Here is a 27548-nt window from a genome sequence, read left to right on the forward strand (position 1 = left end):
GTCCTGTGGGAAAGGGGGGAAGAAGGGCTGGCTCGAGCATTGGGCTCCTGATGGTGGCTATTTTTGTCTCCCCTAGCTGAGTGATTGGGACAGCGGGTGGAAGAGAAGATGCTTATGGCCCGAGACACGGCGCGGGATGAGGCTCAAAAGCTACACAGGAAGTGGCTGAAGCACCAGGCCTTTATGGCGGAGCTGGCCCGCAATAAAGAATGGCTGGCCAAGATAGAACAGGTGAGTGGAGGTGACCAGGGCATGATGATGGAGGGAGGGATGGTTGGATGGGGAGGTCAGATAGGCAGAGCAGGTGAGTCGGGGGGAGGGTACCATGCCAAAGAGAGCACATGACTGAGAAACAGTGATGAACGTGGGTGTGGTGGCAGTAAAATTGAATAGTTGAAAGTGGCAGAGATGTCATCACTCAGCTGTCATTTCATCTCTTGGTTTGGGGACATCCTGAATTACATTCTCAAGGTTATATTGCTATAGTGGCTGTGTTGTTTTCAGATTCACAGGTGGTATGGTCCCTGTGATTCTTTGCTCTTTTTTCACAGAAGTTAGACCATCTGAATTTCATTGCTCAGCTATGGAGGTTACAGTGAATTATATAGAGGACACATGAACCTTTGCAGCAGCTGAGGCAAAACATAGAGACTGCATTTTTCTTCATCTCCTTCTATTCACAAATGGTATCAGTCAGTAACACACAGCTGATGTAAGGTCAGTTCATATCATAAAAACATTCTAGCTTTTTTGCCCCGCATTCCCATCATGCTTTGCTACACTGTCAGAGCAACATCCCTTCCACACAGAATGTTCTCCATGCCCTCTGCCTCAGTGAAGCTCAGGTGGGCTCTTGAGATGCAAATTAGTCAATGAGACTCCATTTCTGCTAATGGCACATTGCATTTGGCCGGTTTAAGTCACGAACATATTGCTGCTATCAGAAAAATGTAATTTTCAGCTCAGTCACATGTCTGGCTGCTGCTGACGAAGACATGTAGAGAATATGAGATGTAAGTGCACTTAGTAAAGTGAAGTTTGCTTAAACCAATAGTGTGTCATAGTGTGACGCTTTTTCAACAATTTAAATAGAATTGCTGACTTTAGGTATGTGCTGTAAATGTGTAGTGATGTATAATAATTGATTCAGACTGATGAGATCTTGGGTGAAAAAAAGAGAAAAAAAAAGCTGGAGTGGTTAAACCAGGAAGTGCTCTTTTGCATTCAGCCCCCAAGCATCATATGAACATTAGCGAAATGTCAGAGAGAAACCATTTTTGCAGCTGGAATCCTATAATCCCCCCATTTTTATAAATATTTTAATTATTATTTTCTCATTAGGAAATTAAGGCAGGTTAATGAGCAGATTACTAATTTCCTTTCAGCATTTTAGTGGCCAAACGCTGCACCGGGATGAAATCTGTCAGTGTACAATAATTAATTGTGCAAAGTGTGTTTTGTCAGCAATGTTTTTGATTATTTAATACTCAGTTTTCTCACTTAAACCGGGAAACAAATGAGTGGCTTCTATCTGCCCTCTGCCTGTACCAGTATGACAGAAGGTGTGATTGAATACTTTACATGTGACTCCTAGACACACATTTAAAGCTGAATAATGTAGTCACAGTGTCGGTGAGTTTTATCAGATTTTGACCTTGCTAAAATGTATTTACATGTCTGATAATATCCTAAGATGTTTTGTTGATATTTCAAGTGTATTAATTTTTTATTGAATACATTAAGACATTCATTAGACTGTATAGATTTTTACACATTGTTTTTTGTAGTATATACAGTATTATTAAATATTCATAAGATGGCAGTGTAACTAATTATAACCGTGGTCCTTGAAGACAAACCCCACTACTGTATATTACCTAATGAGGAAATCCTCATTAGCCATCCTGGTTGTCCATGTGTGAAATGTATTTTAAGGCTTATCATGTTAAAGTCTAGACCCTCCCATTAAGACAGCAGACACCTCAACTTTTTCAGTCACGATGCAAAAGAGCTTAAAGATGACTTTTAGATTCCAATCAGTGTTTGCAGATAGCTTTGTGCTTTTGGCAGATGTATTTGTTTATTTTTTCTTAGACAGTTTTTTATAAGTTCCCAGGTTTAGTCACTGAATTTGTGCAGCCATATTCATTCGTGTCCTTGACAGTGTTACACCCTATGGTTTAGTAGTACAGTATATTGTGTTTGTTTGAATATAGTCTGTTGAATACTGTAGTGTGCTATAATGTTATTTGAAATTAAAGAATAATGTGAAATAGGTTTAGTATCTCTGGTATGTATTGTATAAAATAGAGGTTATAAAACACTAATGTTCAAATATGGTTTGCCAGATCTATTTTTACACTTACGTTTCCGTTTTGGTTTCTATTATGTAGTGCAGATTTGTCAATTTATGGATTAGTCAATTGATTTGGATTTGATTTTGATGATTGACTAATCATCGGCCATATTTCAAGCAATATGCCAACAAATTCTTTTTTTCCAGCTTTTCAAATGTGAGGAATCCTCTATTTTAGATTAACTAATAATTACAGTAACTGATTGACTGAGTCTTTTTTCAACAGCAGTGAATAAAATAAAATGTCCTGGGACCCACCACTGCAGTATAACCCATGGTTCATTTTAGAGATGCAAAATGTATCTAAATATTAGCGTTATCGCAATATGGCCAATCTCAATATTCAAATCGCAGGAGCTGCAATATTTTTGATAAAGGTGAAATGCGTCACATTTAAAATGAAGCATTGTGGTGCTACAGAGATGATTGTTTTTATATTTTTTTCAGTAAAAATGAAATAGGCAACAAAGGTCCAGATCATTGGAACCATTGACAGTGTAGTTATATGGTATGTGTCTTCGAACCACCATGACACCTTTTAACCCATGACCAGTTGCCTTTAATATATGTGTACAATATAATTTGAATATTTCATGTTTCCAGAATTTAAAAGAATACAGTTAATGTTCTGCCTGTCACGTGACTCTACTCAGAGAGACATGGAGAGGTCCTGCCCAGAATGACATCTCAACTTGAGATGAAAACGGACTGAAACAGGATACTGCTTTACTTCTGAATCATCAGCACATTCGTATAACCTTTCATGCCAAATACCAGATAAATCAACTGAAAGGACTGACACTGAGTGCAGAAGATGGCTGCTCCACAGAGATTGTCTCTCCCCTTGCTGATTGGCATGTTTTCCTAAAGTTCCTGTGTACGTAGCCCCGTACAGGCAGTTACAGAGAACCCTGTGTCTTCCTAGCCCTGCTAACATCACTTAATCTACCCCCATCTCACTCTCTGTCGTTACCTGAGAGACAGAGAGAAAAGATGACGCCGCGTCCTGCCATGATCGGAGAACTCTGCGTCCTTTTGGAAGGGTTCCCGCCGCGGCCCCTCACCTCTGTTCTCTCTCAGTACTTACTCAGCACATGAAGCAGGCACACAGCTCCAGGCCGGCTCCTGTTGGTGGAGGATCTGTGGGAGCTTCTCTGTTACAGTGAGAGGACTCACAGCTGACCTTGTGCCAAGCCTTATCATGGGCTCAGGGGTCAGTGCCTGTAAACACACAGACAAAATGTGGTCCTGTGTCGCTGTAGTAAATACAGTAGAACACTGACAGACTAATGAACACAGGACACTTACATACTTATCAGTACATTTGCTTAATGATTTTTAACATGACTGTCTGTTTTATTAGATAAAGAAAGATGTGGCTGTAATATTTCATATCCACATTCTCTGTCTGAAATGTTAGGGGCATCTTTATACATTCATTTAGTTTCTACCTGTTTTTGAACAGTCCCAATTTCCAAACCTAAATATTTTTACTCTTTATTTTCATTTCCTCTTTTGTATGTGATTTGTAGAAATTTGGTAAAGGAGGTTAACAAGGGATGATTGCCTCTCTTGAATACATACGGTAAAGTCAGTGTCATTGTATGTTCAGCTGGCAATATTCTGTAATTTTCTTACTGTAAATAAGCCCATGATCAAATAATACATGCCAATAGACCACACCTAAGATTGTGTAGGTCCACCTCACTCAGTCAGCCTTTTTCACAGTAGGAGAAGCAAATGTGTAAATGATAAAATGGATTATTTAAATTTAGCTGCTTTAGTTTCAGGGTCCTGGCCATCATTAGTAACACCTTTGTTTTTCCCTATTATGCAGATAAACAGTATAGTTTCGTTTTTCAGTAGATTACATACATTACATGCTCCAGAAAATGTTAGCAGGACGTTGCATATGGAATTGCCATGTTCACATTAATGAAGGAATATGTCACGAAAGGAATGGTGTGGCTCACTAATATCATTCTAATAGTTTGTGGACAACAATGGAGCTAGAACTAATTTTGTGTTCAAACTACAGTCAATCGTGCATCCAGCCCTCTCTTTGTTTTATCATTTTTAATAACTGTTTAATAATGAGTAAATAAAAAATGACATGGGTTGAAGCAAAAGAAAATGTTCCACTGTTTGGGCTAACTATGGCATGGAGGAATACATTTCTGTATATCATGCTTTGACTGCTAAAAAGAAAACTGTAGAATATCACCAGTCTTATTTAACCAGTAAGTGAAGAAGTAGAGAAGCTTGACATTATCATAGCTTGGAACTAGTTTCACAGTTTTTCATTTCCTCAAAACTAATACTAACTATTTTCATCTCATCTCTTATGAAAGTAATGTTTATCTTCACACATTCTATAATATCAGGCAGAATTCCAACACTGAACAACAAGGCTTATACTACCCCTATTACAAAAAAGTTGGGACATTGTAAATAGAAACAGAATGCAATGATTTGTAAATCCTTTCTGACATTACATTCATTTAAATTGTGACAAGATATTTGATGTTCAAATTGATAAACTTTATTGTTTCTTTAGAAATACACACTCATTCTGAATTGATGATGAATTGATCTGAATGCAGCTTGTTTCAGGAGCGCCTCTTTGCTCTGCTCTGCTTAAAACATGCGGGCAGTTTATTTTTGATGGAAGCTGCATCAAGCTGTAAAGAGCAGATCAGCAGTAAGTCAGACACAGGAACCACATAGAGCATTCAGTCAGTTTTCAAAATAAAACACCCTATGCACCCTCATGGACGTTAAAACAGACAAAAAAAGAATCCATTTAACTACATCATACCTGCCAACACTTACAATTCGATAGAGTCTCCCTATTTTTAACCCTTTCGCCCACTGTGTTCCTAATTAGTAATTACTTCCACTAATCTCCTGCTTTTATAGTGTCCACTCCGCTTAGTGTGTTGCTGAAAATGGACGAAACAGGTTCAGAGAAGAGGAAATGCACTTTCCACTTTGCATCACTTCATGTGAAATGAGCTCGGGGCCCAGAGAAGTCAGTGGCATTTCTGGATGTAGTTGATAGATGATTTTCCCTTTGCATGTTAGAGATTATAGATGAAGCGACGAACTGTGTTTACAGACAACAGTTTTCAAAAGTATTTATCCTTTATACAATGCCAGTTTTAGTGCAGTGAGAGATCGAAGGTCACTGGCATTCAGTCATCTTTTGATGATATTATGGATTGTAGATGGTGATATCCCTAAATTCCTTGCATTTGGCCAAATTCCTTGCTTCCTTGTGTGTTGAAAAATGTCGTTCTTAAAGTCTTTACCCATGCATTTTTTTCACAAAGTAGAGAACCTTGCCCCACCCTTGCTTGTGAAAGAATGAGCCTTTAAAAGATCCCCTTTCAGACCCAGTCATGATACTATTATCGTTACCAATGAACCTGTGGAACGTTCCAAACAGGGGTTTTTGGAGCACTCCATAACTTTGTCCCACCTCTTTTTGGAGTTGCAGTTGTAACTCAGAGCAGCAACAGTTTCAGAGGACCATTTACTGTAGCCACATGTAAGAATGGAGTTGTGTGGACTGATAAATGTTTTTTTTTGCTATTTCAACTATGTGCCATCCACAATGCAACATCAGGATCTTGTGAAGGTCCCACAGCTTACATCAGGTTAAACATGATTTCAGGGTAGTTTGGTTGTCATGTGTTATTTAATTATCATAAAGAATGTTACGTTGTTTTATCCTATAGTTTATTTGCTACTAATAAATGAAGTAGTAATGCAAATAAATGATTGATAAAGGCTCGGGCTAGTTCATTTATCCAAGATGAAGCATATAACAATACCTCATACAAAGCATCATGTTTAGAGATCTGTATGAGTACGACGTATATATATATATATATATATATATATATATATATATATATATATATATATATATATATATATATATATATATATATATATATATATATATATGTGTGTGTGTGTGTGTGTAAACCTATTGTTTAACAGCCAACATTGCCATCAAATTATCATAATTAAAGAGGTCACGTCTACTAAAAGATTTTATAATTCTGTTGGCTAACTTTGAGACTACTGGTAACTGACATTATGAAGTAAGAATACATCTTACCCTTTCTAGTTCTTAATTGGCCATGTAGCTGTTTCATGTAAGATACGAGTGTCCTGAGTGAATGAAATGATCATAGCTAAACAGTTTCTAAAATGACTAATTATTAGTTTTCTCAGTAACTTGTGTAATGATGTCAAACAACCTCGTCAGCAAAGTGAAAAAATGACCAAGAGACAATTGACCTGAGGTTTATTTTTTCCTTACTTCAATGATGTCTGAGCTAGAGTTAGTGCAAATGTTTTAAATTTGATGAAACCGACAACTGTGCTTGTTTTTTTAAATAAGGCATTCTGTAACACATATACGTCACTTTTATTGTTTATTCTACAGTGAAGTCTTGTCGTTGTCATTCGTTCTTTGTTTAAACACTGCCAGTTATAAATTCAGCCAAGTCATATCATGCTCCTGTTATAAAACAGCATTGCACAAACACTATATATATATATATAATATATATGCAATACTTTTTGAAATGGAGAAAGCTGCGGGTAGCCATTTTCTCAGGGCTTTTTTTGACTTTGTAACTCCGAGCACACTTTAGTCCATTAGTGTACTTGTTACATTGAGATTTTATAGATTGCTTTGACATCCAATATGAATTTGATTGTTTTGATGCTCTTGAAAAGTCCTATATATCTAAAAACCCTCTTATGCCTTAATTAACACCTAAGGTTTCGCATCTATAACATCCAGCTTTCAGTGATTTAGTTTTGTCCATGGAACATTTCAATAAAAAGTGAACCGGAAGCACAATTAACAGTCTCTCACTTCTACATTGTAGTATTGATGAATTTACCAATTCCCCCATTTTGTCTCTAACGTCCATTATCCAACTCACTACAACACCCTCACTTTCCAGATGATGCTTTTTTTCATGTTACATGTACTTAAATGTACTTACTTTATTTGCTTAATCTAAATCAAAATGCTATTTTATGACAACTGTCATTGCCATCATAGCTCCGCAATGTACAATAAATACATGTCCATTCTGCTATTTTAGCGTTTAAAAATATTACAGCATGTAACTGTATTTAAACAACTGCTTTCATGAATGATAAGTTTCTGTCTTTGATGGCAATGGTTCTTTCAGAAATAACATGCTACTAGCATTGCATGTCATCCATGCATCACTGGTCAGGGAATGGTTTAAAATGAAGCCAGTAGGAAATAAAAACACAGATGGGAATAAAATAGTATAATAGATATGTAATAATAGATAAGTTCATGATGACATTCATTTTATTTAGCCTTTTAGAAATGGTGGGATCCATTTATTCATACATGATTTCAAAAGACATGAATTTGTGTTTTTAGTTATTATATTAGTATATACTTATATTTTTAGTGAGCGTCACAGCTGAAAGTTGTTTCAGAGGGAAAAGTCCAGAATTGTAAGTAATGGTAATCCATTAAGTTGATAGTTTCACGTCGCTTTAATGTGTTGTGTTAGTGTTGCATTGTGGGTTGGGCTGAAAAGACAACATGGAATCAAAGAATGAAAGGTGGCATTGTGTAGTGATAATTACAACATTATGACACTTTGATCAGCTAAAATAGAATTTGGATGTGTGCTCGGTGTTAGGATGTTTAATGTTTTTTTAATCTTTTTTTTTTCTAAGTATCATGCAGATAACAGCGTGAGTTGCATAGTGTTACTTTGATGCATACAGTAGGTGTGAATACATTGTTGTTTGTGCCAGTAGTATAAAACAAGCCCTTTAATCCCACCCACTATTTCATTGTGCTGCATCAGCATTACAAGAAAGCCTGCAGAATTTGGCAACACAATGCTTCCCCAATAGCATGATTCATATGTGGTAGCCATTAAAATATCGCACTACGTCGGCCATGACTGCCTCAAAAATTCACTTCACAGATGCCCTTTGGATCCAACTGTGCCCAGGCTGTAGCACAGCCCAGCACACCCGCAGCCTCATTCCTGTTCCATAAACCTTTGATTCTTCCTCCTTTTGCTTCCCTTCTTCCTTTACTCTGCCTTTCTCCTCTCCTCTCCTCTCCTCTCTCCACCCCCTCTCTGATTTCTTCTCCCTCTGCCTCACTCTGTGTGTCAGTAAAGCCAAGAGAGGAGAGAGAGAGACCTGCTTTCTGCTGGCTCTGCATTATGGGAGGGAGAGCGAGGCTGAGGGAAGATAGGAGCGAGAGAGAGGGATGTGAGAGAGTGAGCGCTAGCAGCAGTTAAGCAGAGAGCCTGTGCCAAGAGGAGGAATGCAGCACTGCATTATGAAAGCCATAGGATATAGGTCCAGCTCTCTGTGAAAGATAAAGAAGAGAAGCAGAATTTAGAAGATAAAATCCAACATATGCACGGTTGTTACAAAATCGAGCTAAGTAACTAATGAATACATCACCCACTATCAAATGTGACATAAGGATGTTGAGCATATATGCATGTTTCTTAAAAAATAGAAGAAATCTGCAACATTATCAGGTGCTTTTAGTTGTGAAGATCTTCACTGTAAGTGAGCTTTTGTGAGTCAGATGCAAAAATATCCAAAATCTTGTCACAGAAGGAAAACACCTCCTACTCCCCTAAGTCTAGGTATGGGAGGAGACTGCTAATAATCTAGTTCAGGGAAGAGCTTCATTGACACAGGGAAAACGCCACAAGCTTTGATCTCACCGCATCTCCCCATCCAGATCACGTCATGAACAAAGCCCAAGATTTAGTGGAGGGAAGAGGAGCAGAGGAGCACAGGCGAAGGACAGAACAGGGGTTTATTAGACTTGCCATGCATGATTTTTAGGTCAGCCCGAGGCCAAACTTTGCTCCATACACCTGCTTCTCTGCAAGCAGGGGGCTCCAGCCTTGGCATGGAGCTGTGTTTTCCCAAGCTATTTTTGGGGACAAAACTGAATTTAGCCACTCACTTTCAGCACTATCAAATTTTATTCTCCTTTCTGATATAATGTAATACATATAACAGATGAAAAAAACAGGATCCACATTCATGGTTTAGAACAGTGTGATGCTGAGGTGTGGAGGGCAGGAATAGGGCTGTTTGGCACAATACCATACAGCTCTTTCTTTGAACACCACTTCCCTTTGGTAAAGACAGTTGCTAAAAGGTCACCAGTTATGTAAAAATCATTGTCATGGAAAAGAAAATCCACTTAAAATCAATACATTTTGATTTAGACAAAGATTTTCTTTGTGCTTGAAATCTAAAATGGTGGACAGTTCTTTGCAGCAGTTGTACAGTTCACAGATCTCTGGTACCAAGTGAAGCAACAACCGTCTCAGCCCATAAGAACCATCCCTGGAAGCAAAAGCTGACATTAAAGTGGTATACAAGCGAGAAGCAAAAAGTCACTGAGCCAAGAAATGACAGTCCAGCACATAATGTCATTTTTAAAAAGGATAGCTTTAACACGTGTGAAAATACAAAGTAACCTACATTAAAGTGATCTTGTGATCAATCTGAAATATGTTCTGCAGTTTAACACTTTGTATCTGCAGGAGGGTCAGGAGCTGATCCAGGAGAAGCCAGAGCTGCGTTCAGTCGTGCAGCAAAAGCTGGAGGAGATCAGAGAGTGCTGGTCCGACCTGGAGATCACGACCAAAGCCAAGGCTCGGCAGCTCTTTGAAAACAACAAGCCAGAACCGGCTGTGAAGAGCTACTCGGACCTCGACAACCAGCTCTCCCACCTGGAGCAGCAGCCCCCCCAGCTGGAGCAGGCACACCATCTGCCCACCTTCAATGAGCAGCTCCAGAAATTCCAGGCAAGTCTCAAGGCTCTCCAGGGTCTCTCAAAAGAATGGTTCTTGTTATAAAATTATTTCACTGAGACCCAAAAAATCCTTTATATATGAAACACTTTCACATGGGAAAGGGAGCTGCTCTGCAGCCACAACCGATTATGTTGGTGGAGTTTCCACCATAACTGGTCATACTCTTACTTTTGCATGTCTTCCACCTTGTCTAACATGTTGTCCTTTGTACTGCTCTGCACAAGCATAGCTAAGTATTTATTGCTCAGCATGATTTCCAGGGATCTTTTACTCACAGGTAATACTAGCCCAATAGGAAAATACCTCATTACAAGTAAAAGTCATACATTTAAAATGATCATCAATTATTTATGAGGAAATGATGTGTAAGCAACATTTTATTGACGTGAAGGTGGAGTTAATTTTAACAATTGTTTTTACTTTTGGGTAGTTTAATCTCTAATTGACTTAACCTTACAAATTGGACCAACACATCTAGCTGAAACAAATGTGTGGAGTAAAAGATACAGTCTTCACCTCTGAAATGTAGTAGAGGAGAGAGGTATAAAGTGGCATCACATGTAAATACTATAATAATGTAAAGTACCTCAAAACATTTAAACAAGGGTTTAAAAAATGAAACAATGATTTAGTCCTTGAGTCCTGCTACATTTATTTTAGACTACCAGTCGACTTCAGTTTGGCCAAATAATTATAACCTTGACTCCACCCTGTGATATTTACCTCAACCAAAAATACTATTTATACCTCCACAGCACCTTCGCCCATGAGAAATATTTGTATGACTAAAACTCTCTAATCTCCCCTTATGTAGCTAATGCTTTTGACAGACTGCATACTTCAGCTCATTGTTGTTTATGTAATTTAACTCAGCTCGGACATGTGTCCAAAGAGGCCGCTGTTGTAGCATGTTCTCAAACACGAGGTTCAGTGGCATTAAAAAATGCACCATATGCCTTTTTTCCTTACAGTGAGACAACCTGCTTACATAACCCTGAAATGTTCTGATAGGAAAGCGGCTGATGTGCTGTGTTTGTCCATCCGTCATATGGCTGTAAGATGACCTTCCCCTTCCCTGTGGTGTAGGCTATGGAGTCTCAGATAGGGGACTTTTACAAGGATGTGGGAGACCTGGGAAGCTTGCAGGGGGTCTGCCTACCCCAGCGAGGGCTGACGGCAGGTGAAAGGGAGGGCGGCGAGCAGTCAGACGGGGTAGAGACCCGCATCGTCCGCCTCATTGAGCCCCTCAAGGAGAGACGCCGCATCCTGCTGGCTTCCAAAGAGATGCACCAAGTCGCCCAAGACCTGGAGGATGAGATAGTGAGTGCAGACCTATTTTTTACAATCCTTTCAAGTTATAGGGTTTCTCTGCTTCATCTGTCAGAGTTAGTATGTTAAGGTAGACGGTGTTATGGTACATATATTTAAGGAATCAGAATTTAAAAGATTTAATCAATGATACAAAGTTCATGTGTCTCACTGATGCTTTCCATGTTTGATACTGTACATAGATCCTTACATAAACTGAAAATGTAATGACCTGACTGTTGTTACGTGATAGCTGTGGATTCAGGAGAGGCTTCCCGTGGCCTCGTGTAAGGATTATGGGAATAACCTCCAGAGTGTACAGCAGCATGTTAAAAAGAACCAGGTAAGTGTCAAATATGACATTTGGCCATATTCAGCTGAAATGTGACCAAAACTTGCTCACCTCTTATTGCTTATCTCTGATTGGTCCTTTAGACACTCCAGAGGGAGCTGACAGGACGGCGGGCTCGTGTTGAGGAGGTTCTGGACAGGGCGGGGATTATCGCTTCACTGAGGACTCCTGAGGTGGAGTTTGTGCGTGAAGGGGCGGGGCATGTGCGCCAACTGTGGGAGGTTTTGCAGTTGGAGACGGAGAGGAGGTCTGTGTTGCTGGACGCCACTCTGCAGTCTCAGCAGTACTACACTGAGGCAGCTAAAGTGGAGTCCTGGCTGTCAGGTCAGAAGCTTCATCTGGTCAATGAAGAAAAAGGCACGGTAAGGATAGCCCTGATAGTCACACAGGTCTTTGTTAGCATAAACCTTAAGTGAACATGTGAAATCACATCCTTACATTATTCTGATATTTTCAGGATGAGGCAAGCACGCTGCAGCTGCTGAAGGCCCACCTGGCTCTGGAGCAAACAGTGGAAACATATGCAGAGACTGTAGGCATGCTATCCCAGCAATGCCAGCATCTTCTGGAACTTGGACACCCAGATAGGTGTGGAATGAACCGCCATCACACATGCACTCACCAAGCACACATATAGCCGAAGAAAAGAGGAAAGTTAGATTTTTTCATGCTCTATCTACAGTGTTGGATAATATTTGGGTGATATTGTTAATGCTCATCTTATTTGTAGCTGCTACATTCTATTTTCTCTCAATATTCCACAGTGAGCAAATCACCAAGCAGCAGTCCCACATAGACCGGCTGTATGTGTCTCTGAAAGACATGGTCGAGCACAGGAAGACCAAGCTGGAGCAGCAGTACTGGCTCTATCAGCTCAACAAGGATGTGGAAGAGCTAGAGAAGTGGATCACTGACCGTGAGGGAGTGGCAAGTTCTACTGAGCTGGGCCAAGACCTCGAGGATGTCACGGTCAGTCCATCAGCATGCTATACTACTCTTATGACAGGAGATACTAAAATTTTACAGTCTGAGTAATTTTACACCATGAACCATGATCATATAATCATAGCACCAGAACAATGAAATACAGTTGCATTGTTAATGCAATAAGTGAAATAAGTAGTAGTGGTTAATTAATCAGTAGTTATGTTATACAAAAAGCTGAAAGAAACATGTTTTTTTCACTGTAGACTTACAAGATTGTAATAAAACAGTCTAAGTCTAAAGAAACCTGTTTTATGTACACTGTTTTACCCTAATTAAAAACAAACTGAAAGAAAATAAAGCAAAATCAAATGTAAAAATCAAAAATATTTCATTTCATTTTTAAGCCCTGTTACTTTCTGAGCAAATGTAATGTTCTGATTTAATGTTTCAGCTTCATGTTGAGATTTTAATTTGATTATGATGATTCATAAATGTTTTCTTGTGATCACAAACATAATGTCCATAGCAAACATGCCACAGGCCAAGAAGCAAAAATGCAAGAGGATAAAGTAAATTAGTAATTATGGTTATTTTATGAGCCATTGAATTAATGAGTAAGAATGGCTGCTGTTGGTGCGTGTACAATACATTCCAAATATGAGTTTTATATGCTTTGGTTTATGCGCAGGATCAGTTACAACATGACAGTAAGCCCTATATATACATATACATATATATATATATGTATATATATATATATATATATATATATATATATATATATATATACATATATATATATATATATATATATATATATATATATATATATATATATATATAGTCCTATAGTGTTTAAAAAAATGGGACAATTATGTTTAAATTAAAACCATGTGATAATGGACATATAAGATATATTAAACATAAAAATTATTTAAAAATGTAATGTACGCTGATGTTACATGCAAAATAACCCCAACATGAAATGCCTCACAGTCATTATTCTTGTCAATAGATGTCCTAGATAAGCTGGACAATTACATCAACACTGATATACACAAGCTACAGCTGCAAAAATGATTATAAAGTCGTGACTATAGTTGAGGTTTTGTGAGCCGGATGCAAAAATATCCAAAATCTTTTCACAGAAGGAAAACACGTCCATTTGGCTACATGACACAAGGACTCATCCTCGATTTTTTTTACCAAGCGGGACATTCTCTGTCAATCCAGCATCATTTTGAGGAGACGGCAGTAACTCATGATGTATAGCATTGCAACTGTCCTAATGGGTGGAATTAATAAAGCAGCAGTTTGAAAGAAAAACACCTGATGTTTAATGGCTGCTTAGTTTTTTTTAGTGGAGGAACATAGAGAGACATGAGAGAGCAATAAAAACAGCTATAAATGTTCTATCTCTAAAATCTATAATTTGTTTGTAAAAGGTTAAAGGCTCAGGACTGAAGGATAACTGTGACTGTGTCTGTACAGCAGTATGTTTTTCCTACATGAACCAAGATGAGTAGGTAATAAAAACTAAGAAGAGACTTGTGTCTTGGCTGATGAAGAAAAATAGTTTTCAGTTTTTATGTTTCATAATCTTTATGCAATGAATAGACAAGGGCTGCAACTAAAGATTACTGTAATTATCTATCAATTAGCCATTACTCATTTTCTCGATCAATCAGTTAATCATTTTGTCTGTAAAAATGCCCATCATGTGTCCAAATTACTCATTTGTCTGACAACTTCTACAACTAGAGATATTTAATTTATAGTGATAAAACACAAAAAAAAGCTTAAAATAATCAACATTAGTTTGGAATTTTGCTTAAAATGAGAAAGTGAACATCAAAGTAATTGCCAATTAATTTTCTGTTACCTGATGGATTAGTCAGCTAATGTTTTCTGCTCTAGAATAAAGATGAGTGGTGCTGTTATTCCAGGTTCCACAGGTAGTGGAAATCCACCCTTATTTATTTTTTTATTTTTCTATTTATTATAATTGTTTTACTGGCCAGTACTGCAGTTTTACTGTCCCATTAAATCTACTGACCATTCACTAAACAGATTCTAACAGAATACAACAACAACAAATACAAAATTACACCTGTGGTTCCTCATTCTAAGCTCCTAGTCTCGTCTTACTTAGACACATTTAAGGAATAGAAACATTCTTGATGGTGGTGGACCTCTGTTGATTTCCAGGTTACGGTCTAGAGGACAGAAGGTTGAGGGTTGAGAATGAGCATAATTAGCAGTATAGAAAGCCTCAAAAATTTCTCAAAATAATAAATATTATGAGCCTCACAAAGGTAGTACATTTGCATCAATGAATGCACAGCATTATCACATTGTATCAGAATGAATTAGTTCATGTTCTTGTGTCCAGTCCCTGTAGTGTTGTGTTGTTTATGTGTGTTCCAGGTGCTTCAGGAGAGATTCACCAAGTTTGCCTCAGAAACCAACAGCATTGGCCAGCAGCGCATGGAGCAGGTGAACAAAATGGTGAACGAGATGATCGACTGCGGCCACTCGGACGCAGCCACCATTGCTGAGTGGAAGGACGGCCTGAACGAGTCGTGGGCCGACCTCCTGGAGCTGATGGAGACCCGCCGACAGATGTTGGCAGCATCGCACCAGCTGCACAAGTTCTTCACTGACTGCAAAGAGGTACAGTCAAAACAAATACCAGCCTATGATTCAGGTGTACAGTGCTCTTCATAGCCGTTTCAAAGGTAGACAGTCTGGGACATGCGGCTTCTATTTTTAAAACGCTCGTGACGATGCTGTCCTGTGTTGTAGGTCTTGGCTCAGATCGCAGGGAAGATGAAGCAGCTGCCAGAGGTGAGGGCGTGCCAAGCCAACATCACCAACCCAGCCACCCTGCAGAGACTCATGCACTCTTTTGAGCATGCCCTTCAACTCCTAGTGGCACAGGCAAGTGATCTGATTTCTTTCTGAGTCACACACTGTACTTGCTGCTCATGAGCGCTGTGATGAGGGCATATACATTTCACCAAACATATTTTTGACAAAAAACTGAATCCTTTCCCATATCCATGGATAACCTAGCCCTTAGAATAAATAAGTATATTTAAATACATGCCTGTTTCTTTGTGCTTGTTTTAAATAGCTTTTTTTGTTCTATCAACAGTCATAACCTCTAATTAAATCACTTCAGTTCAATGTATTTTCTACAAACACAACCATTCTTCCACGCCTGAGCCACTAACTCTCTTCATCCTGTCTTGGTGAAGGTGAGGCAGCTGCAGGAGAACGCTGCCCAGTTGAGAACCATCTATGCTGGTGAGAAAGCTGAGGCCATCATGGTCAAAGAGCAAGAAGTGATGGAGGCGTGGAAGGAGCTGCTGAGCTCTTGTGAGGCCAGCCGCGTCCAGGTCACTTCAGTAACCGACAAGGTGCAGTTCTTCTCAGTGGTGCGTGAAAACCTGATGTGGATGGAAGGCATCATGGGCCAGATAGGATGGGATGAGCCAAGGTAAGACATCTGACATATGCTTGTTAAGATGTTGTGCATTGATCCTACTGTATACAGTGTATGGTTGAGGTTTAGTAACTGCATTGTGTGCTTTAGTGTTCAGTTAAACCAAAAGTCTTTGTGGTCTTGTGCTGTCCCTGTAGACAGAATTTCATTACTGTGTTGAATTAGGCTGCCACCTTGACCTAATTTTATATGACATCTGTTATTCAATTTTTCATATGATGTATTTTTGGCCATAAATTTTCAATTTTAATCACTGCCATTATTTGTCATTTTACCCAGCCAATTCCACTGTGCAATAAGATCCCAGCTCCTTCACACTTGGCTTGAAATCTTAGAGCAGCTGTCGATATATGAACATATGTGCGACCATACAGGACTGTGGAACCGATAAAGATGGCAAAACATACGTACATTTCCTGTCTGGAGGACAGAGCTAAAATGTTTGGTTGATTATGCTAATATTTTGATGATTGGTTTCAGTCGGAAAAATTAAAAATTATCTTGTTACAGTTTCTCATGGAGATTTTCTGCTTTTTTTTTCTTATGTCATAGTTTTAGACTGATGGTTGAGCAAAACAAGACATTTGAAGATGCCGCCTTGGGTTTAAAAAACAATTATTTATTGTTTTTTTATTAATCTATTTTCTGCAATTTTATACAGTCGTGGTCAAAAGTTTATATACACATGTAAAGAACATGTATACCATGGTCTTGAGTTCCAGTGTCACAAATTTATGAAGTTTGGTTCAGTAATTAATTTATTATAGGTCTTCTGAAAATGTGACCAAATCCTCTGGCTGAATTTTTAACCACTCCTCTTGACAGAATCAGTGAAGTTCAACTAAATTTGTTGGCTTCCTGCCACGGACTTGTTTCTTCAGCACAGTCCACATGTTCTCGATGGGGTTCAAGTCAGGACTTTGGGAAGGCCATTCCAAAACCTCATTCTAGCCTGATTGATCCATTCCTTTGATTGATACATCATTGTCCTGTTGAAACACCCAACTGCACCCAAGACCCAATCTTCTGCTGATGATTTTAGGTTTTCCTGAAGAATTTGGAGATAATCCTCCTTCTTCATTATTCCATTTACTTTCTTTAGAGCAGCAGATTCACTGGCAGCAAAACAGCCCCACAGCATAATACTACCACCACCATGCTTGACAGTTGGCATGGTGTTCTTAAAGGCCTTACCTTCTTGCCTCCAAACATATTGCTGCTGACCACAGAGTTTTCCTCCAGAAGGTTTTTTTCTTTGTACATGTGATCAGCAGCAAACTTAAGGTGAGCTTTAAGACACCACGTCAGGAGCAAGGGCTTTCTATCTTGCTCAGCCCATGTTAATGCAAAACACACTTGTGTTTGTTTTTGGTTGACCCTTGACCATCCTGACCAGTCTTCTCTCAGCAGCAGGTGATAGTTTGTGTTTTCTTCCTGATCATGGCAGTGACACAACTGTGCCATGCACTTTATACTTACAAACAGTTGTTTGTGCAGTTGATCTTGGGACCTGTAACTGTTTTGAAATGGCTCCAAGTGACTTTCCTGACTTGTTCAAATCAAAAATGTGCTCTTTCAGATCAATGCTGAGTTCCTTAGACTTTCCCATTGTAGTGTTTGTGGTTAAGTCTAATGGGTGTATCAAACAAGCCCTGTTAAAATGGGCCCAGAAAAGTCATCAGCTATCATTCATAATCACTCAGAAGAAGTGAAGACACCATGCTAAAAAGCAAATTTGATTCACACAAATGTTATATAATCCCCAAAATTGGTCACTTGTTCAGTTTGTTGTATGTATATTTTTGATCTGGTCACATTTTCAGAAGACTTTGACCACGACTATAAACTAAAAAATGATTCGGGACAATATTGGACAGATTAATCAACAATGAAAATAATCCCTAGTCTGTGGCTTATTTTATAATCGACTAACTGTTAATACAATGTCAAAAAATGCTCAGTTCAATTAACCATCCAAAACCCAGAGATGTTCAGTGATTTACAATGACAAGGATAGAAGGTGTTGGATGCTTTATAGATTGTAAAACACTCAAAATTTGTGATTTGTGATCCTAGGCTATATATTAAATTGTCAAATGCTTACATTTGTGGAGATGGGACCATTACATGTTTGACATTTTTTAATTTTTAAATGAATTCAATGATAAATTAAATATCAAAATCCTTGTCCATTTAGTTTTTAGGCCAATGGTGGCCTGAAACCGACCTAAAAAACAAAACATGCAATCATAAGGCACCTGGTTCAAATCCAGTCTTTGTTGCATGTCTCCCCACATTTCCTGTCCATTTCTTTACTAAACAGTATTAGACATAGAGGTTAAAGGCCCCAAAAATAATCTTTAGAAAACAAAACACAGTACTAAGAGTATATAACCAGTCCTGTGGTTCTGTGAGGCTGTAATGCTCATTATTAACAAGAATTATGCAGCGGGTGTTGTCAGCATAAATGGCTATAGAAACCAATATCAGAAGGGTTTATCATGTTGCGTCCATGGAGGTAATACATTATCTATTTGTGTGTGGAAGGTGTAAGCTGGTTCAGCTGCTGGCACTAGAGGAAAAGTCAGCTGATCACCAAAGTCATTATTATTATTCTTCTGGGCACCATGAATGTCTTTAACACATTACATACACATCCATCTGGTAGTTCGGACCATCCCTAGAGCCACGCCACTAACTAGAAATTCTGACTATCGTCTTATTCTTGACTAATCGTGTTAACAGCACTATATAGAGAGCAGCAGGGATGATGTATTTTTGTAGGCTAACCTGGTAGTGAGCGTCGCCCTGGTTCCCTCAACAAAAACTGTTGGATTTTTCCATTTGGATTATCGGCAAAAATAAGCTCCATGGCTTTTTTTTGTTTGTGATACTTTGTGATACTACTACTATAGTAGTATAAAGTTAGAGTTGTAAAGTTAGAGTTAGAATAGTTTGAACCGAAGTCCGCCTTTAAAGATAAACCAGTGAGTAGATGAGTCTCTGTGTTCGGCGAATTGATGATTTATGTCCCCAACAACCTCTGCAGTCTCATTTAGCAACTTGTAATGGCAAACGCCTTTCCAAAAACACGTAAACGCTTCACAATTCAAACTTGGGTTTTGACCTGACGTATTTTATGTAGTAGAACAAAACGTGAACATTTCTTCAGCTTACTGTATGTTAACCCCACATCTTATTTCAGGCATCCAACCAAAAACCCATACACATAAAATCCTTGACTTTAAGAGTTTCCGATTCCGGGTTTCAGAACTACTTCCAGCAGCACTTTACAGTTTGTAAAGGAGTATTCTTTGGAATTACTCAGCTAACATTTTACAGTCTGTTGATTCCTTAATATTATTTGTTGCTAAATCTAACCTAAATATTCTGATCTATCCCTTTCTTAGGGATTTGATGGCTCTGGAGGGGATGATGAAACAACATCAGGAGCTGAAAGCCAAAATAGACGGCCGCAGCAAGACAATACAGCAGTGTGCAGATCTCGGCAAGATCCTGATAGCTGCAGGCAATCCTGCATCAGAGGAGGTCAGACAAAAACAGTAAAACCCATATGAATATCACACATGCCACAAAATAAATACATAAAAGCGTACAATTACTTAAGATGTATCAGTGTGTTGTTATGGTCATGACTGCAATATGTCTGTCACCACAGATCAAAGAAAAGTTGGACAGCCTTCTGGCTAAGCAGAAGGATCTTATTGAAAAATGGGACAAACACCAAGAAAAGTTACAGCGCAGTGAGTAGAAGAGACGACTACATCAGAGCAGAGGCAGCTCTTAACACAACACTATGTTAAATGTCAAATGGGCTCAGACTGTAAATGGTTTTTCCACTTTGTCCTCTTATCATGAATCATGTATGAATCTTATTGTTCTTCTTGTTTGAGCTAACGTTACACACTTACTCTGAACATGACTGAAGTGATAAGTTACACATCCGAGCTGTGATCTCACACATACAGTAAATATCACCGTAATGTACACACAAGAATTGCTACTGGAGTGTGCATTAAAATGTGGTGTGATGGTAACAGTGCTGCCGGTCTGCTGTCACCTCCAGAACAGGAAAGGTTCCAATTTGCCCAGGAGACGGTGAAGGCGGAAGCCTGGCTGAAGGCCAAGGAGCCGCTGATCACCTCCAAGGAGCCAGAGGGAGGAGGGGCCCGGGCCCAAACAGACGAGGTTGAGCAGCTCATCCTTCGCCATGAGGCCTTCCGCAAGGCTGCTGTAACCTGGAAAGAACGCTTCAGCTCTCTCCGCCAGCTTTCCGCAGTAAGCTTGACTGTAGATAAATGTTTAATCAGTTTGGTGGAGTCACAATTTAATGCTGCTACAGGAAAAAAAATGTGACCTTGGGATGTTATGTTTGCTTAGCAGGCATGAGCGCATGCCATGAGTTTGCATCGTTATGGGCTTAAATCTGCCTCATGACGTTTACTGCATGTCGTGTACCCTCACTCACTGCACCCCATCTGCCTTTCATGCTCCATTGTTAAGTAGCCACTAAAAGAGACTGGTTTGAGCAAATCATTCTTGATAACTTGATAACTTTTATTGGACCATCCTGTGTTTGATTTCTGGTTTGAGTTGGGTTTGTGTAGTGCTATTAGTTATTTAGTTAACTCTCTCTTTAGGCTGAGAAGAAAAAAGAGGAGGAGAAAAAGACAACCCCACTCTCCAGCCGAAGGATGTTCCCATTATCTTGTCTGACGCCCAGTATTCCCTCAACCAGTGCTACCTCACCTTTCTTGAGGCAGACGGTACAGGCGCATCTAGAACACAAACCCTTACAGACCAGTCTGGATCTAGGTGCCACCACTGCAACCCAGAGATTGTCCTCAACCCTAGCCAGCTACAACCCGGTTATAAATGGATCAGGCTACTCTGGACTGGAACAGCAGTGCAGCGCGAAGCTGGTGGGCTCCTCATACCTTGGGATGAACCACCAGGCAGCTGGAGGTGGAAGTGACTCCGGTTTCTCTGCGCTGACCTCCCAGAGTGGTGGAGCGGACACTTCTACTTATCTGGGGATAAACCATCAAACTGCTGGCAGTGCAGAGAGCTCTGGGTACTTTGGGCTGACTACTGGGTGTGTGGGTGGTATGCAAAACCATCTAGCCAGTGGCAGGTTAGGAAGTTCAGGTAACCTAGCTCAGCAGCCAAGCAGTGGAGGAATGGGAAGCCCTGGCTTTATGCCTCAGCAGAATATGGGCAGTTCTGGATATTTGGGCCAAACACAAAATATGGGAAGTTCTGGGTATTTGGGACAGCAGCCTAATTTAGGGAGTACAGGATATTTGGCACAACAGCCTAATATGGGGAGCTCTGGGTATTTGGCACAACAGCCCAATATGGGGAGTTCTGGGTATTTGGCACAACAGCCTAATATGGGGAGTTCTGGGTATTTGGCACAACAGCCTAACATGGGGAGTTCTGGGTATTTGGCACAACAGCCTAATTTGGGAAGCTCTGGGTATTTAGCACAGCAGCCTAACATGGTGAGTTCTGCTTACCTAGCGCAGAATTATCAGAGCAGTGGGGGAATGGGTAGCTCAGGCTATCTGGCACAAAATCATTACAGCAGTGGAAGTCTGGGTAGCTCTGGTTACCTGGCGCAGAGTGGTGGCATCATGGACCCTAAAATGGCGTATGCATGGCAGCACCTGAAGGCTGACTTCATGCAGCCCAGGATCAACCACATCCACAAGGCTGTAAACCCCCTCCTAGAAGCCAGTAGAGTGCAGCGGGAACAGTTTGGGGACATCCCATTGGCTGACATGGTGCCAGAGTCAGGGCTGGAGCTCCTCCACGGCCGCCTCCAGAGGGATCCCCGTGGCAGCCGCTCCGATCCTCAGATGGACCATCTAAGGAGAGAGAGGGAGTACAAGCTCGGTAGACAGACCTCCAGTGAACAGGAGATCCAGGCCAGGCTCAACGAGCTGCCGCTCATTGTGCGTCAGGAGCGCTACAGGAGGCGCCTGGAGAGGCAGTCATCCAGTGAACAGGAGGGGAGCAGCAAGCAGAGGCTGCAGAGGCAGGACTCGAGTGACCTGGAGGGCTCTGTTAAGGAGGGCTCTGACAAACGCTCAGGGTATGTGAATGAGTTGTGCTGGTGACAGTGAAATTTAAATGATGCTAACAAAATTTGGCTTTCCAGTTTGCCTTGTCAGCATTGTCCAGCGTGATCCTAATGATTTTTAGGGTCACATAATGATTGTGTTCACTGTTTGGGTGACTCATTGCAGGGAGAAGAGATCCACCATGGCAGAGATTGTAGAACAAGTCCAGGAGAGAGAAGCAGCACATGTGAGTTAGCCTGCATACAGTGTATCATATTAGCGTTCTATATGATCATTTTTCTTTGTGTCTTGGTGTCACGATCCCTTTTCCCTGCTGTCTCAGGCACGGGGAGAGCCTTATCGGCCTTCTAGCAGCCTCTCAGCACCCGTGACTCGTTTTGACGGACGTCCTCGTGCCCGAGACCGCCCCAAACCCAGGAGGAGGCCCCGTCCAAAAGAGCCTGAGGAGACCCGCCGTTCTCGTTCAGCTCCAGCTACTGGTGCCCCAACGACACCTCAGCCACCTTCACACACTGCCCAAAACGAAGGCTTCCTCTACCGCAAAAAGGCTACCACCTCTGACCTTGAAGCTCAGCAGAGAAGCCCAAATAGGTATCTCCCTAATGATAGGTACAGTACTAATGATTAATTATACAAAAGACAAAGCTAATAACTGACCATTTGCCAAAGCCCAAAACTGTCCAGCAATTATCCAATTGTTGCAACGGTATGAAGTCACAACAGGCCTGTTTAGCTTTGGATTTCCCCACATGTTGAAGCAGTGTGCATGGGTTTCTAATAAAAACAAAACTCGCCATTTGAAGAGTTTTTAAAGTGATGTTTATTGACGTGCTTCCAAAATCAAAAGCACAAGAACAAAAATGTAAGGAATAAATCATACCGGTTGTTTTTATGCTCTAACAGACATAGCATAGTCTGACTCACAGGAAGTAGGCTCGTAGGTTAGTATAACAATTTAACATTATATTTACACATTATATAACATTTTCCTCCCCTTCCGCAATTTGAGTGTTTCAAGGTCTCCGTCGCTACGTGAAACAGAAACAACGATCTCTGAGCTACCAACCTACATGCTGAAAATGTTTTGATTTGAAAAGATTTGTATCATGCAGTGAGGCAGGCCTGCTTGGTTCTTTTTCTGGGATTTAGCCATTTAAATGCCAGGGCACACCTCCCCACGTGGAAATGTTACACCCAAACATGTCCCTCCCCAACATATTTCCACCCATTCCAGAATAATCATGGGTTCAGTCAGTGCTAGTACAGTGCAGAAACAAGGTGTAGAGATAGGTCTGGCTCAGCGAGACTTCAGCTAGCACATCCACTGTGTTGTATAAAGCTGTCAGAGTTTATGCTAATGTTATTGTTGGATTTTGGGGTTTTAACACTCCAGCAACCACTGTGACATCAGTTGGTCCTCATACTACTACTACTACTACATACTAACTACTCAAAAGTATTTAACAAAACTGGTTTATGTTTGAAGGAATATCAGTCTGATCTTAAACTTTTCCTTATCACACTTGTAATACTAGGATTAACTAGCTCTAAACTTTAATAAGAGCACTGCTTTTTCTTTATTTCAATGTCCCCCATACATGGTTCATTGGGTGAAGATGCTTTTTCATATGAAATGTTGTTCCTAGCACAGTTTCTCTTATGTAGTGATAAAGTGCATATTTCAAGACCCCTTTTACAAATGATAGTTTTAAAACAATCAGCTGGAAAAATTTAAAAGTCAGCCAGTGACAGTGTTTTCAACCAACTCATGTAGCTAGTTTATGTTAATGTCATTTCAACCTGATCATGATTCATCAGATTCTAGAAGAAGATGACTGCTTTTGTCTTTCTATGTCCGAAATCAAGTTTTTGAAATGATAAAGAATTCCATTGGTAAATCTGCCACTGCTTTCACTGTAAACTGTGTTTGTGCCGTGTAAGAAAAGGAAGCACAATAGTCACAGCAGCAGTAACTAAGGGGGAACGGCTTAGCCATCAATCAATTCAAGCAAATTAGCATTAAATACATTTCCAAATTTAGTTCTTGTACATTCCTAATGACTGTGTCATATAATGTTTATTAGGGTAGAAGCAAAAAAATATAATTTGAAAAAAGTTACATCCAACTGGTCCAAGTTATGTCCAGAATCTTAATCTGATAAGAGCCACTTAATGTGTCATTTTGATTTTACAGCAAGTCCTGGGTGAACGTATATTGTGTGCTGAAAGAGGGAAAGCTGACCTTCTACAAGGATGGAAGGAACCAAACCACAACGTACAATGAAGAGCCTCCCGTTGACCTTAGTAACTGCACATTTGATCCTACAATGGGATACAAGAAGAAGAAAAATGTCTTCATTCTGAAGTAAGAGCTGCTTTATTGTAGCATTTGTGTACATTTCCTTTGAAATTAAACTCCAGATTTAAGATTGAAACATGAAACCACAAAATATTATAGTATAATATAGTATTCATTAGACTGATAAGGGCAGTACTAACAATCCCTGTTGATTTTCTCTGAACAGAATGAACGATGGAAACAACTTTGCATTCCATGCAAAAGATGAGGTAAGAACATTCATATTTAAATCATGTTTAAGAGAAGCAGACATTAGGACTCAATCCACTGTCCTTTACTTCAGACCTTCTATGCACCACACAAGACGTCTATGAGAGAGACACTACACCTTTATAATTTAGGTTTGCCACAGTTTCAATAATGTTAAAAGTCGGCTTTATTTTTCATTCTGTGATAGGCAGAGCAGACGGTAACACTGAGCCAGTCAGCGCCTGCTACTGTGTACAACATAAGAGCCATAGACTGAACGACACACATTACACTGCTGAAGTCTCCGTCTCGTCTAACTTACAGCTATGAACATACGTATTGTCCCACACCTTAACTTGTTGAACAAATGACCGAAGTGAGCTGCAGATGTCAGTTTGCAGGCTAGATGGCTTGTTAGCAACAAACACAACACAGAGTTTAAGATTAAACCAGCACAAAAAGAACAACACCCAAAAATTCAGATGTCACTGAGTTGTCAGCAATTATATCAAAGCAACATTTTCCCTCCAACTCCATAGATGTTGTCATTTAAACATTTAACAGTTTGAGGCCCAAAACAGGTAAAATTATCCAATAATTCTGAAAAAGGCAAAAATGAGAACAAAGTCCACAAAACAAAATATCAGGCAACATTTTGCTGCAGAATGACTGCTTCTGCTATTGATGCTTTAAAGTGGCAATCTCGAAGGTCTCCGGAAGCGGCAATTGGAGGTGTATTTTTTGGACCTCACTGCTTCCCGGAGATCCAGTGTCGCCTGTGTGGCGTCAGTCAGTTGTCAGTTGGCAGCTTTGCCACACCTCCATAACAACACCACATAAAAGCGGAAAGTGAATGATGTCTTCTGAGACAGTAGTTATAACACTCACTATTTACTGAATAAAAAATGGTTGCTATAAAAGTAACGTTATGTACATACTAGGGTTGGGCGATGTCTGCCGAATTGGCATATGACGATGTCTATAGTGAAATATGTGATGGACGATGACAACGTTGTTTATGAATTTGAGGCAGCATGTCCCCTCAGTGTTGTCCTCAGGCCGTTGCTCTGACATGAATCTCACCCTGCAGAGGAAACTATCTCCCGTTACCACCAACATACACCCCTGTGCCAGGTTTAAAAGCCCCCTTGTCTCCTCGCCACATGTCCGTAACTTAGCTCTGTTCAGCCTCATATGCACAAAACAACGTTGGATGACTAGCCAAGGAAGCTAAGCTAACAGCGGCCCTTGGGGAAAGAAACACTGCTGCCACAAATTTAACTGAGTGTCTTGGGTTCTCCTAACTGAGCTGGTTTAATAAGAAAGTAATAAACAGGACATGGAGACGTAATGTTAGTGCACTGAGCAGCAACATACTTCTTTTCATTTCCTCTCCACATATCACAATCAACAACAACTCTTGCCCTAAGGCAACTCTGAGGGGACACGCCACTTAATTGAGCTCTCTGGTGGGGAGCCTTTTGAATCACAATGGTTACGATGGTCAGGGATCAGTGGTCGGTGGCTGTCAGCCATCGCCGCTGAACGATGGCATTGTTCATCGGGCCAACCCTAGTACATACTTATTCATTGTCTAACATGAGGCTAACTTATTCCGGTCATTATGATGCAAACCACCTACTCCCTCTGGCCAACCAACCACTGCTGGGTGAACGCGTCACTAACTGTGCGCCGCTTGTGATATTTGCTGGGAAAGTCGCCACCAACACCCAGTGTACATCTTTGGTATTACAGCAAATGCAAGGGCTTTCATCAGTGGGCCATAGGCTCAATCATCATTGATAACAGATATTTATTTACATGAAAATCTTCAAGATTATTACTTCAAGTTCATTTTGCTCATAATACATCTGTACTGTGAATGCAGGACTTTTGTTTGTAATGTAGTATTTTGAAGTTGTTATATTGGTACTTTTATTTGAGTAAGGGATCTGAGTACTTCTTCCACCACTCTTTCAAGGTCATGTTCAATTCTATTGTCACTTTCTGTACTAGAAACATTTCCCGCCTCTGTCACTTACCATTTTGTACTGACACCTGAGATGAATCTGTTCAAATAAGGGGAATATGTACAGTTTGAATTGGATTCTCTTTTCTCTTGAAGGCTCAAATACTGATATATAATGTTGACCTGGTGTAAATCAAACACAAAACATAATGTGAAAACATTCACAACAGAAAGATATTACATGAGAAAGAGACTCCTTACATTCTTGTGTCTTTTTCTGCTCCCTGTAGGAGGACCTGAAGGCTTGGACTTCAAATATCACCACCAGTATAACTGAGCATGAAGACATGGCCAAGTGGGACAAGCCAGGCACCTCGTCCATGGACCCCGACCACTCTGAGCGGAAGGAGAAGTCGGAGGGAGACGCAGACGCCAGGTCAGAGAGGTCCGAGCTGGCCGAGGGGGAGGAGAGGTCCGAGAAGGAGAGGTCAGAGAAAGGGGATGGCTCGGAGAAGTTAGACACGTCAGAAATTGCCGACAAAATGGAGGGCGGGGCAGGGGGCTCCAGCACGTCTGGAAAGAGCAAATGA

The 27548-nt window shown here is 40.2% G+C and overlaps 1 protein-coding gene across 1 annotated transcript; it reads left to right on the top strand.

Annotated features, from left to right (window-relative positions):
- Positions 1–108: 108 nt before the first annotated feature.
- Positions 109–27548, top strand: sptbn4a (spectrin, beta, non-erythrocytic 4a). Its single transcript, XM_073479679.1, has 19 exons — positions 109–231; positions 9967–10230; positions 11326–11559; positions 11801–11890; positions 11983–12261; positions 12357–12487; positions 12664–12868; positions 15254–15499; positions 15632–15766; positions 16087–16328; positions 19745–19883; positions 20014–20098; positions 20422–20633; positions 20996–22452; positions 22607–22667; positions 22764–23032; positions 24636–24806; positions 24967–25009; positions 27249–27548. The coding sequence occupies exons 1-19, from the start codon at positions 109–111 to the stop codon at positions 27546–27548; spliced, it is 4686 nt and encodes a 1561-aa protein (XP_073335780.1).

The sequence above is a fragment of the Pagrus major genome, chromosome 13 (genome assembly GCF_040436345.1).
Source record: "Pagrus major chromosome 13, Pma_NU_1.0".
In the NCBI taxonomy this organism is placed as follows: domain Eukaryota; kingdom Metazoa; phylum Chordata; class Actinopteri; order Spariformes; family Sparidae; genus Pagrus; species Pagrus major.

Coding starts and splice junctions, on each gene's coding strand:
- sptbn4a (XM_073479679.1), top strand. CDS start 109: ATGCTTATGGCCCGAGACACGGCGCGGGATGAGGCTCAAAAGCTACAC. Junction 11,891..11,982: donor AGCATGTTAAAAAGAACCAG/GTAAGTGTCAAA, acceptor TTGGTCCTTTAG/ACACTCCAGAGGGAGCTGAC. Junction 16,329..19,744: donor ATAGGATGGGATGAGCCAAG/GTAAGACATCTG, acceptor TCCCTTTCTTAG/GGATTTGATGGCTCTGGAGG.